Source organism: Asparagus officinalis, chromosome 5 (assembly GCF_001876935.1).
Source record: "Asparagus officinalis chromosome 5, Aspof.V1, whole genome shotgun sequence".
Taxonomy (NCBI): Eukaryota; Viridiplantae; Streptophyta; class Magnoliopsida; order Asparagales; family Asparagaceae; genus Asparagus; species Asparagus officinalis.
This window is the reverse complement of record NC_033798.1, coordinates 32,909,060-32,921,981: the sequence shown is the minus strand read 5'-3', so window position 1 is coordinate 32,921,981 and position 12,922 is coordinate 32,909,060. Positions and strand designations below refer to the sequence as shown.

At 35.4% G+C, this 12,922-nt stretch overlaps 1 protein-coding gene across 1 annotated transcript in view; it reads right to left on the bottom strand.

Annotated features, from left to right (window-relative positions):
* Window positions 3,292–12,922, bottom strand: part of LOC109841692 — a 42,443-nt gene continuing 32,812 nt past the window's right edge. Inside the window, 13 exon segments of the mRNA XM_020410639.1 lie at window positions 3,292–3,630; window positions 3,969–4,271; window positions 4,502–4,679; window positions 4,966–5,201; window positions 5,810–6,007; window positions 6,156–6,278; window positions 7,027–7,314; window positions 7,762–7,938; window positions 8,665–8,747; window positions 8,796–9,000; window positions 9,900–9,976; window positions 9,979–9,997; window positions 11,368–11,547. Coding sequence (XP_020266228.1) covers window positions 3,292–3,630; window positions 3,969–4,271; window positions 4,502–4,679; window positions 4,966–5,201; window positions 5,810–6,007; window positions 6,156–6,278; window positions 7,027–7,314; window positions 7,762–7,938; window positions 8,665–8,747; window positions 8,796–9,000; window positions 9,900–9,976; window positions 9,979–9,997; window positions 11,368–11,547 — 2,406 coding nt within the window.

Sequence of the window (12,922 nt, the reverse complement as noted above, 5' to 3'; positions counted from 1 at the left end):
GGTGGCACAGTCGGATTTGGATTTGGTCCAGATGGATGTGAAGACAGCCTTTCTACACGGTGATTTAGATGAGGAGATCTACATGACACAACCTCTGGGATTCAAAGCTGTAGGAAAAGAAGATTTAGTTTGTAAGCTAAAGAAGTCTCTTTATGGTTTGAAGCAGTCACCAAGACAGTGGTATAAGAGATTCGACGGTTTTATGATCGGTCGAGGGTACACAAGGAGCCCATATGACCCATGTGTTTATATGCACAAGCTACATGATGGTAAGCACATATATTTGCTTTTATATGTTGACGATATGCTTATTGCTTCCAGAAATTCTTCGGCTATTCGAAAGTTAAAAGATGAGCTGTCATCCGAGTTTGAGATGAAGGATCTTGGAGAGGCAAAGAAGATATTGGGTATGGAGATCGAGAGAGACAGGGTGAAAGGGAGTTTGAAACTTACACAGAAGAGCTACTTGCAGAAGATGTTGAAGAAATTCAGCTTTGACGGTAATTCAAAAGTAGTTAGCACATCATTGTCTCCTCACTTCAAGCTTTCAGCGTTGATGTCATCTGTTTTAGTTGAGGACAAAGATTATATGTCTAAGGTCCCATATGCCAGTGCAGTAGGTAGCTTGATATATGTGATGGTGTGTACGAGGTCAGATTTGTCACAGGCCGTGAGCATGGTATCGAGATACATGCACGACCCCGGGAAGGGTCATTGGGAGCAGTGAAGTGGATCCTACGGTATGTTCGAGGCACCGTGGATGTTCGTTTAGTATTCCAGAAGGATGAGAAGAATGGGCAGGATTGTATTGGATATGTAGATTCAGATTATGCTGGAGATCTTGACAAACGCCGGTCTACTTCAGGTTATGTTTTTACATTGGCAGGTGCACCTGTATATTAGCGATGCACGCTTCAGTCCACAGTGGCTCTCTCTACTACAGAGGCAGAGTATATGGCAGTAACTGAAGCTATTAAGGAGGCTTTATGGTTACGTGGATTATTAGAGGACTTGGGGATCGCTCAGGAGACTATTCGGGTATAGTGTGATAGCATGTCGGCTATCTATTTGGCGAAGAACCAGGTTTATCATGCGCGCACGAAGCACATCGACGTCAGATTCCACTTTGTACGTGACGTTTTGGATGATGGAGACGTCATATTAGAGAAGGTCCACACGAATGATAACCCTGTAGATATGTTGACCAAAGTTATTTCAGGAGTAAAATTTGGTCATTGTTTGAAGCTTTTGAACATCCTTCAGTGCTGAGGCCTTTGGAGGCCATTTGGGTGAACTACGTTCGGCTTGATTCCTTGGGTAAGAGGATGCGTAGGCAGTCTTTCAGATGCAGCCGGTTTAATCAGTTGATTCAGATGGGGGGAGATCGCGTTTCAGCTCTAGATTGGTTCCCTGACTTGTTGAGGGACTATTGGATGATTTGGTGTTGGCTTAGTTTTGGTGGAAACATTCGCCGAGGTGGAGAATTGAAGAAATACAGGAAACAGCAGAAGAATCAGCCAGACAGACTGGCGGTCGATTGCCGCGGTCGACCACGAACGTGCACGAAGGCCAGTAGGATTCGAAACTGATGGCGGTCAACCACAGATGACTGTAATTGATTTTAGTCTCGGGTTTGTGGTTCGGTCGATTGCCGCGGTCGACCGCGAACTGCACGGTCGACCGCTGCGGTCGAACGCGATCTGTTTTGGGCTGGGCCTTTTGGTTTTTGACCCGGTTCGTTTCTAAGTTGATATATAACCCTAAACCTGATTTGTTAGGGTTAAGCAAGGACGATTTTGATCAGTCTTTGAGAGAGGATTATTTCATCCAATTGTGAGAGAGTTGTGAGAGATCTAGAGCTTTGTTTTAGGGTTTGATCGGTGAAATTTGTAACTCTACTTGTATTCTCTGATTTCTAATAGTAAGAACTCCCCCCTCATTGCCCCGTGGACGTAGGTAGGGCTGAGCATGGTTCGGTCCAAACTGACCGAACCGACCGAACCGACCCGAACCGACCCGAAAAATTCGGTCTTATAAGTAGGGTGGTTCGGGTCGGTTTGAAAACTTTTCAACCTGAACCGACCCGAACCGACCGAATATAGTGCAATACTACCCATTCTGATCTCAAACCCAACCCGACCCGTCCCCAAAGAGCCAAAGATTCAAACCCTAAACTCATTTTCTGAATCATTATGAGTTGAAAATAATATCATTATATAAGTGTTTAATGTTTCATAATCTTCTACTTTGTTGATATCTTTTTTTTCTTTAACACAGTTTGTTGTTTGATAAGAAGTTTGATAAAGTTAGAACTGAACAAACCGAACCGAACCGCACCAAACCGACTTGCAACAGTTCCGTTCGTTTTTGAATTATAGGCGGTTAGGTTCGGTTGTTCAAATTTTGGTAAAAACCACACCGAACCGACCGTTACACACCCCTAGACGTAGGCAACTTGCCGAATCACGTAAATCGTTTGTTCTTGTTGTGGTTGTGTTTTGCATATTAGTTGTGGTTTATCTCGAATTATTGTTCGTGTTGCATATGAAAGCTTCCGCGCACAACAGGATCAACACAAGTACTTATAATCAATCCGAAAAGATCCAGTCACTCCTTGCATAGGAACAGTATACATATATCATTGTGCTCCACACCGCAACAAACAACCGCGGGCATCATCAACTCTGACCAGACTTCACATAACCAGTGAGCATATTGACCAAATGATGAAACTTGATGGTGCCATTGGATATTGCATCCTCGTTCAGTTTGGCTTTCCCTTTTAGACATTTCGTTGAGCAGTACAAGGGGGAAACAAATCAATGCTCAATTCTCCTCCTGAGAGGATTCTATCAAAATGTTCGCACGTGCAACATCACACGACAAGTTCGCATACATCTACGCATTTCTGAGCGAAGGATCTCAAGCACGCGCGCACACAATAAAATCTTGATTCATCTCAGATGTAGCGATTCAAACAGCGGCCATCGATTTATATTCAAATGGCAAAGGAATCCATTCTGTGTGCAAACTTTTCCACGAAATGCCCACAAGAAGTTCAATCTCGCAGAAACCCAATGCTTACCGGATACTGTGTTGACAAGGAATCCAAAATAAACATTTCTTTTTCTACACAAACATTTCTCAAAGTTGTCAATTGTTCTTGTCAGCTTAAAACCAGAACAGGTTCACTAGAACTATAAGCAAGATTCAGTTGGCAAGACTGTCACGTCTTTTCTTATTCTTCAAATAACAATAAATATAAGCATTATCAACATAAACTCCATCCATTTACAAATTAAAGTCTTCTAACGGTAAAAATCTTTTAACTGGTAGTTTTCCCGTAGTCTCATTACACCGTGTGCTCCATTTCCTTCGTTGTTCATCAAAACTTCCAATAACCGCAGACTGCTGCTTGCAACCTAATACTTTAGCAAATTTTCTGTAATACGCTTCGGTATCAAAGCTATCCAGTACATTTACTGATTTACCCTTTCTTTTATCAACATTGATCTCTCCAGATATGGTGACATTAACCGCGACTGTAATTTGTTTTGCTTGCATTGTTTGGTTTAAATTTAACTCATCAGACAAGAACACTGCTCCAAGAATCTCCCCTAAAAATATGTCCTGCAAATAAATATGTAATGTTTGTCAGAATCTTAAGTTTAGCAACTGGAAGTTTTTCAAGAATAAATTTCACAAAACTACAAGAAAAATTTCACAAAACCCACTGAATTTCATGAATCACAGAAAACCTTTATGATCCTATCTCACTTATGCATCATGACTGAAGACGGTCACTTTAAGTTGTCACTTGCTCCACAGATTATGTAAAAAGTAAATTAAAAAAAAAAAGTTTAGACTTTTACTCTCCTCTTTGTAGTGCAGTTTACAAGATTTTCCAATAAAATCTAAAGGCTGGGGAGTTTTGTGAAATTTAAACATTTCTAAAAATATTTAATTACCATATGCCGATATAGATGGTTTTTCCTTTGCAGTCTGTGCATGAAGCATAACAATCTACGAGCAAAAATTGATTCAGGAGTCTTCTGCATAGGCAGAAGTTTTAGAATTGCAGGGAAAGAAATCACTTTGCGCTGAGCGCTCAGAGGGATGAGTGTAACGTTAAGATTGGATTCAATAATGCTTTTTGCAGATAGAGGATCAAGAAACATGTTGAACTCAGCATATTTGCTCGAGGAAAAGGTGAATATGTTTCCATCTTCACGTCGGTCGTCTATAATATGTCCTCCAACTATGTATACTTTCTGCGGAAGAATCAAAGTTGATGTTAATGACAATGAGATAATAAATGTAAATTTGGTACTTTATGTTTTGTTCAACGTAAACCATGAAAATGATACATATCTTGAGAGGAATAGACAATGTTGAGTAATTCTTTGTTATTTTACAAATATGCAATAAGAAAATAAGCACTTATATGCTTGTTTTACATCCTCATTATTTTTCAGATACTAAAAATGTAAAGTTTGCTTACCTGAATAAAATTAGTTGCATTTTTATCTGAAAGAATGATGTTGGCTAAGTTGGTAAGAGGCCCGTTGGTCAAAATTGTAATCTTTTCACTTAGATTATCTGCCCTTGAAATTGATTGCCAAACTTCCAAAGCTAGTGCCTGCTTTTGTTCAGGGTGATCTGAATTTTCAGCTGTATACCTGATCATAAGCAACACATTCAGAGTTTGTTATTCATAAGCAATTTTTTAACTGTGTATCATCAACCGTATTCAGTCAGAAAATCAAATCATAAATTAATTTAACATATCAACAGGTAAAGATAAAAGATGTTATCAAATTACAGCCTTTATTTTTAAATGGTGTGTAAAAATTTTCATGAACACTTTCTTTACCTGAAAAAACTGTTACGTTTGTGAGAATTATCAAATTGCCAAACTTTTCTGAGGCAAATGGAAACTGAAATAGTTTGTGTAAAAGATGCTACCTTCTAGGGCTCCTTGGCAGATTACGTGCAAGTCCAAAAAGCGTATCGATATCAATATATCCACCACTTCCATGAGGTATAGCACTTACATACTTGCATCCAAGATCAGGAGTGCCCAATGCACTTACACTTCCTAGGCCAACAGGAATATCATCACGGCCCATCATATGTAAAACATCGTAGACAATATCTATTGTCGCAGGATTTGCCCATCCATTGCCATTTATAAGGATTCCCTAAAATAAGGATAGAGAACCTTGAAAATAAGTTATCACATATGTCATTGATCAAATGAGGGTGAATGTCGCAAAATCCTACCTGGACTTTTGGCTTTTTGTATAAACCCCCAATAAGTCAGATAAAACTCCTATGAACTTACTAAAATCATACGAAATCTTCTTGAACAGTTGGAAACTGTAATAATTGATGTTAACGTAAAGAGCTATAGATCTAAACTATCTTTAATAATTAATATCTGTTAGCCCTAACCTGAAAAATGTTTGTTCTAGGTGAAAATAAAAGTATAGGGGCTACATTGTCATAAACAGCATAAATGTAAACAGTAAAGTTCTGTAAACCCTAATCCAAAAAAACTTTTCCTCGGTAAATATGAAAAGGTCAGTAATGTCAAAATTGTCCAGAACATGTCATGTGCAAGACATATAACAAAAATAACCGCTATTTTGGTAATGATATATAAGTGAAATTATTTTACTGAGACTTTTCCCACTTATAAAGTCTAAGATGGTTATGTGCAAAACAACGCAAAGTTCAGGAGGAATTTGTGAAATTTACCCAAGCAATGAAGTTAGTAGTAGAAGAACAACTATGAGTGCAAATTTACCTTGATGTCAATTACTTCAGTGGGCACTTTGAGGAGGTACATGAGGGAAATAAAGTCCCCAGCACTCATGTCCATATCAAAAATTACAGGTTTTCCCATTTTTCGATTTGTGAAGTCTGGCTTGTATAACGTTTCATAATAGTATGGGAATTGTGTACTAAAGTTGAAACGCCCGGTTTGTTGAGGGCGGTTTAGAACCTGTATTCCACAATAACAGATCAAAATGTCAGTATAATCTAGACAGAAATAAATAAAATTTCAGTACATTAGAACTTTTGCCTGTGCTTTGTTAAAAAATAATGAATCAATGATCAAAGATAAATAGGGAAGAAGTTCAAAAACTTACATCCAAAAAGCTTATGAAAAATTCTCTGTCAAGTTTGCTCTTAACATCTCGGTTTGGTTTTGCTTTAGTCGCAACAAGTACTTGGACTGCTTCTGGGCCAGTTACTTCCTTGGTGTATCCATCCTTAGAGCATCATACATCATTCATCAATTCATCAATTTCTCCTAGCATAAAATTAGGGTTTCTGCAGTTTAAGAGTTTTTCTTCCCTAGAAACCACCATATATTTAGGGTCAATTTAAATAGGCCACATTATATTTTCAACTTTTACATAAACCACCCATAATGCCAGCATTTCTTGCAATCAACCGCCTAACCCATCTTTGCTGCTAAAATTTTCCTAAAATCCCAACAAAACCCTCACCTAATCTCACGTGTGTAATACGTGACCTCTCTTGTTGATGCTCTAAAAGCTTTCCATGTGAGATTAAGTGAGGTTATTGTTGGGATTTTAGAGAAATTTAGCAACAAAGTGGTGTTACATGGTTGACTGAAAAAAAAAACTAACTTCTTGAGTGGTTTATGTATAAATTGGAAATTAAGGTGGCTTACGTAAATTGACCTTAAATATAATGTGATTTCGAGGGGGAAAAACCCATAGACCACAAATAGTATGGCTACTTCGAACTTACTACCCTGTCAATTTTAGTTTTACAGATAGACCACCATAGTGATTTTTTCCCCTATTCGGTTACCATCAAGGTGCACTCATTTCTTAAAAAAAATTCACTCAGGTGGTGTATCAGCAAAAATAGAAGTAGAGTGTGGCAGTATGTTCAAAACAACAATACTACAGGGGAGTCTATCCACAATTAGGCAATAAAATTACAGTAGGAATCACATTAGATAAATGCTCCACAGAATCAAAGTACCTCACATATTCCTTTTCTCATTTCCTTTGAGAAGCAAAATGGATCTCGAATGCCAGTCTGAACATGACCACTGTGTACTCCGTTCTTTGTCAAATTGAACTTAGGAATTGCATGACCATTAAAGAATGGGTTTGACCCATCATTTACACCATATGGTTTATTTGAAGTAATGACAGATATATTCATATATTCCATCTCAGCAAACTCATTTTCACCGGTTTGACTGTTATCATTGCGCATTATTGAGAGAGCAACACCAGCCATAAACGAATCCCACATGAAATAACTCTAAAAACAGTTCGAAACAACAATCATTAACTATTAATAAGGATAAATTTCAGAGAACTACCTGGAGTCAATTTACAAATCATATAAAACCTCCTTACATTTCCAAATGTTATAATAGGCATAAAAAAAGAACAAAAACTAAGCTACCCTTTATGTACTTTATATGCATCCTTACTTGAAAAGAATAATGTAGAAGTTATATTTAGTAGATAGAGTTAAAATTGTTCAAACACCGTCACGTGCAGAGACAAGTTCCCCACATAACCAGTTAAAGTAACAATAATCAATCATAATACATTAGTGAGAAAGGGTTAGAATAGTTTTCTGTGGATTATAAGTTCAAAGGGGTTAATTTACACAAAATTTGTCAAGGTTATTCATCAAGTTCTGTAAAATTTACCCATTAATAAACTCTTAGAAAGGGAGAAATTTTTGTAACGGACTTACAGTATAACAATGATCATTGAACCTGGCATTACAGAAAACTTTCAAAGAAAGAAAGCAGTATTGTGCCTCGTATGTATCCTGTCGCCTTTCAAATTCATTGAAGAATTGTTTGGTTATGGGGATAGTGTTGGTTGCATCCAATGGAACAAGGGTCACTGGAATTCCTGAATGCAATACCTACAATAAGGCTATAAAGATTATATACTCAAATTTGTGCATGCTTATAAACTAAGAACATGATAATTAGGAAGTAATACAACACATGAACTACAACAAAAACATAGCATTGTTTTAACATTATCAGTTCAAAACTTGAATTTGATAATGGCAACTTAGTCGGGAATAATTGATGTAAAAGATGATGGAAGTTTACGATAATTCTATTCACAAATGTCATTCTCAACAACACAACAACTACAATACGTAAAACTAGTGGTTTATTAGGTAAAATTGAGAAGCTATAATGAAACATTAAGATCATAAACTGTTTATTATTTCAAAGAATTTTTTTTAAGAGAAAATCATTAAAAACTTTTTCAAGTATCATTAGAGAAAGTATAACATGCATAATGGTTTTCAGACATTTTGTCCTAACTTTATTTATATAACTGTTATTTTTGGTTGTACATATGAAGCTATATTCGCATCATTAACAACATTAAAATATATTGCTTTTGAATTAGAAGTTTTTGGCAAAGCCTCGATAGTTCATGGTAGTTTTCTAAAATTTATCGTATAAACATCTGAGATGAAACTGAACTATCTTATGCTTTTCTCCATAGTATTCACTTTAAATGTATCCACAATTATTTGAATCTAAGTTGCTCCCATGCAATTTTAAATTCTCCTATACTACATCACAACTCCAATTAATGATGAGAGCTGAGGAATATACATATGTACCTGATATGCTGCAAATGGGTCTCCAAACATATTGAACTCAGCATAAGGATTGCTCTTATATGCAGTAAATACATTGCCATGATCTCCACATTGTTCAGGTACACAGTAGCTACTACTATTCTTGGGACAACATCCTGTAGGGTCCTTCGACCTTACGCCACCACCCATGACATAAATATGTTCAATGTTTTTTGTCAATTTTGGTTTTGTCATGAGAAAAAGTGCAAAATTTGTGTGTGCTCCAACTAAAAATACAGTTGTTGGGCCTGCAGAAATTGTGTCGACCATCACCTCTTGAGCTGTGGGCTGATGAAGAGGACAGTACTTCCTTGGTCCCTAATTATCAATGAAAATATTAGATGTGAACTGATTATCAATGAAAATAGTAATAAAAAAATTTGGTGTACTAGTCGTAGATATAGCTTCTGAATTACAGAGGTTAGTCACTTGTTATTCCTAGTTTTTGTATTTGCACTTTTGACTTCCTGATTTCAAAATGGAGTTATTTCTGTGTCATCTGCAGCCTCAGGTAGGTGACACATTATATCAATTTGTCATATGGAAATTCTCGGATATTTTAGCGTTATAGAGAAATTCTTGTGTGTTTATTAAGAGTAGTTGGAGCAACAAATGCATTTACATATACATTATGCATTATGTAGTCACAACTTCTTCTGCCTGAACACCTCTCAACTTGAAATAGCATCAACCCTCAGACTTTAAGCTATTTTGCTTTGCAATAACTTTTGGGAGTCGCGCACAATAATTTTCAAGAAAGTATGAATACCACAATTAAGGGATATGTCCAGATAGGCGTAACTGGAGCCCATGTTGTTCCCCTCAATCCAAATTTGAATAAAGATGTTCGGTTGCATTGCTACAACATTCAATTAATTAAGAGGCATTCCTACAGAAGGAGTTGAAAACTAAATGTACGATGTTGCAACTGCATTTGCTTTTTCGAGTATATAATACTGACCACACATATCATTTAAATGTAGTTGGAAAGATATGAAACTCCGACCGCATACTTTTATCCATATGTTATAGGTGTTGAACATGCATCACTATAATAGATGTACAGATAGTAAAAAAAAAACCAAGTGCTAAAAAAAAAGGCCATGAAAATTGTTAGATGAACCTTCAACAAACAAGTACCGAACATTATCCTTGTAAGTACTAAAATTAAAGACAGGAATTATAGTCCTATCTAAACGGATTTTATTTTTAATTACCTGTGGAAGAAAACTCCTTCGAAAGCCATAATTTGTATCAGTATCTAATCGTCCTGGAGAGCCTACTGGAATGGCTTATCACCTGCCGTTGACATGCCCTGCAAAAATTATACTTTAGCGTCTAGAAATACGTAGGAAAAAAATAGTATTCTTGTAGAACTCACAATAAGAATTCACATACAATATTTTTCAAATCTAATAAATGTTATTAAGAGTTCATTATGTACACCGTACAAAGCCTCAAGCGATGTGAAATTAGTGTTTACATTCCCTTTCAGTACTTTTGATATCACTTGTTGGAATAAAAATCAGGTCTCTTTGACTTAATTTTTTTTTAAGCAAAGTGTAAGAACTGAGGAGGTATTCTGGTCCAAACCTTTCAGTCTGTAGCTAGATATATTTTCGATCTTTGGGTAATCTAATTGAATGCTCTTTCAGAACGTTTAACTTTTTGTTGGAAACATGGTAATAATGAAATTGGAATCACTCATTCAAAATGTTTAGTTTTTTTAGAGGAACATGGTGATAATGCAATTGTAATTACTCATTTATTTATATTTGGGTTAATGGTAGATAGAATCCCCTATACTAACGCTGTTTTGGTATTACTACCCCTCTAATTTGCTTTCTAAGTGAATTTTTAGGGCAATTGGATTGCTGGTCAATGAGGATCATCTCTTAATTGGACGCTCATACCAATATCTTTAAATATTGCTGGGATGACTAGTCATTTAATTAAATACTAATTGGGTCTTCACATGCTCTTCATTGTTATGAATGTACATTTTCATTCACTTATAACCAATAAGATTATTCAATATATCACAGGTTAATATTTTCAAGAATAAACTGCAAAATGCAACATAATTACCCAATGTACAATTTACCTGATTTGTTACACATTTTCGTTTTCCATGGATGATCTAGATATTACATATAGGAAGAAATTCATTATGTCAAATGATTAAGATGGAAGAAATTCATTATGTTAAATGATCAAGACTTTTTAATGCAACATTAGCAAAATCATATATATCAATAGACAGAAAGCATTAGAAGTGATTAACGATCTAGTCATTGTTTAATTAGATGACTAGCTATCAAAGCAACTAAAAGTGTAAGTACAAAAATCCAATAAAGCGATAATTACAGTGACCAACAATCCAATTAAGCAGGATTTTTTTTTTCTTTTTCATTTAGAGGTGTATTTGCCAAAAACAATTTTGTCCTTCTCAGAGGGTAAAACTATAAAAAAAATCACTTAAGGATCCATCCGCAAAAATAAAACTAGAGGGATTTATAAGTTCGACACATCTATACCGCAGCGGATCTTCTATCTGCAATATAAACCCATAATTTCCCTAAGGTAAAGAAGCATTGTGATAATTTGGTCGCAATTACGCAAGTTCGTTTACTTTTACTTTCTTTAATATAAACATGGTAAAGAAAATGAGTAGTCTGTTCATACTTGTTCAATTATAGGGAGATATCCACCAACATTTGCACCTATTTTACCGTCAGGTGATATTCCACCTTCACCTCCAACTCCTACGGGAATATCATCACGATCCATCATGTGAAGCATATCGTACACATGGTTCACTGCATGTCCAGCATCGGTCCATGAGTTCGCATTAATTGTAACAGCCTGCAGTAAAAAGTCAAAATTTCACGTACACAGATGATTTATGGAGGAAGAACTTTCGACGGTAGGTATCAAATTCGCAAAGAACATATTTATTTCAGTAGAAAATTAAACCTTCATACTTAATTTCTCTGATCAAAGACATTTACGGCAACCAGGGAAACTAATAAAACCGTGAAAAGATGGCTTAAGTTCTCTTTTAGCCTTCTCATATTATTACAGATAACTAGGGTTATACCCACCCAATGCTGCAGGAATTTTTTTAGTACATTTTCTATCAAAATAATAAACTTGAATTTAAAGATAATTATATATTAATGAAGGCTGCAGAAATTCTTTTTGTTGTGATATTCCCCTACACTAAAAATAAAATGTTGTCTTAGCCATTAATTCGAACTTGAATTATGATTTAACTTTATAATATTGTATACATGCATAATGAGGACAAAACAAAAAAGAGCAGAGAGTTATTTTAATATACAATAGAAAAATGCAAAAGTTTTATAACTTTCTCATAAAAATAATTAGCCAATTCTAAGCCAAATTAATTATGTAAATCAAGCAATCTCTCTCTCTCTCTCTCTAGGAATTAAAACCATTTGTCTGTTACAAGAAATTTATGATGCTAAGTAAGAGAATATAATAAATTGTAATAGTACAAATTAATATTTCATAATAGATTAATTTAAAATTCATTGCAGTAAGGCTTTAAGAAAATATAAATTTTACGTACGTTGGAAGAACGCTTTCATTATTTTGTCTATTCGTACTTCAAAAGGTTTGGCCGTTGGAAATATGATAGTTGGATGCATCATTTCAATCCTATGCATCTCCAAATTTCAAAACTCACTTTCATTCAGAAACTTCCTCTTCATAAAAACAGGTGTAAGAGGCATATTGAAAATTCAAAAGGTTTTAAAAAAATACTTGCCAATTAATAAGAGAATTTTCTCAAGAAGAAGTTATTAAGAGAAATGATTAAGAGGGAGTTGAGAGGGCACCAGTTAAGAATGTGTAAGAGTTATAAACAGAAAGGAAGAGAGATTTTTTTTTTTTTTTTGGGGGGGGGGGGGGGGGGGCTGTGTTCTGATAATCAAAGCTTGCATAATTTTGTTATGTGCACAATTAGTGTTTCCTTTTGGATTTTTTTTAAGAAACCATCTTTAAAATGGGATGATTGTACGAAAATCACCTTTAAAGTTTAATTTATATAAAAGCCGTCTCTAAAAGTTGTTGCTTGGAACATGAGTGTTCAAGTGTATTTTGGATGTTTTATTCAATTTTTTTTTAGAAAATAGGTCAAAGTGGTCGATTGCCACTAGAAAGCCCTTTAAATGTAGCTTATGTATAAATCTCACTAAATTATTTTGTTCAAGCG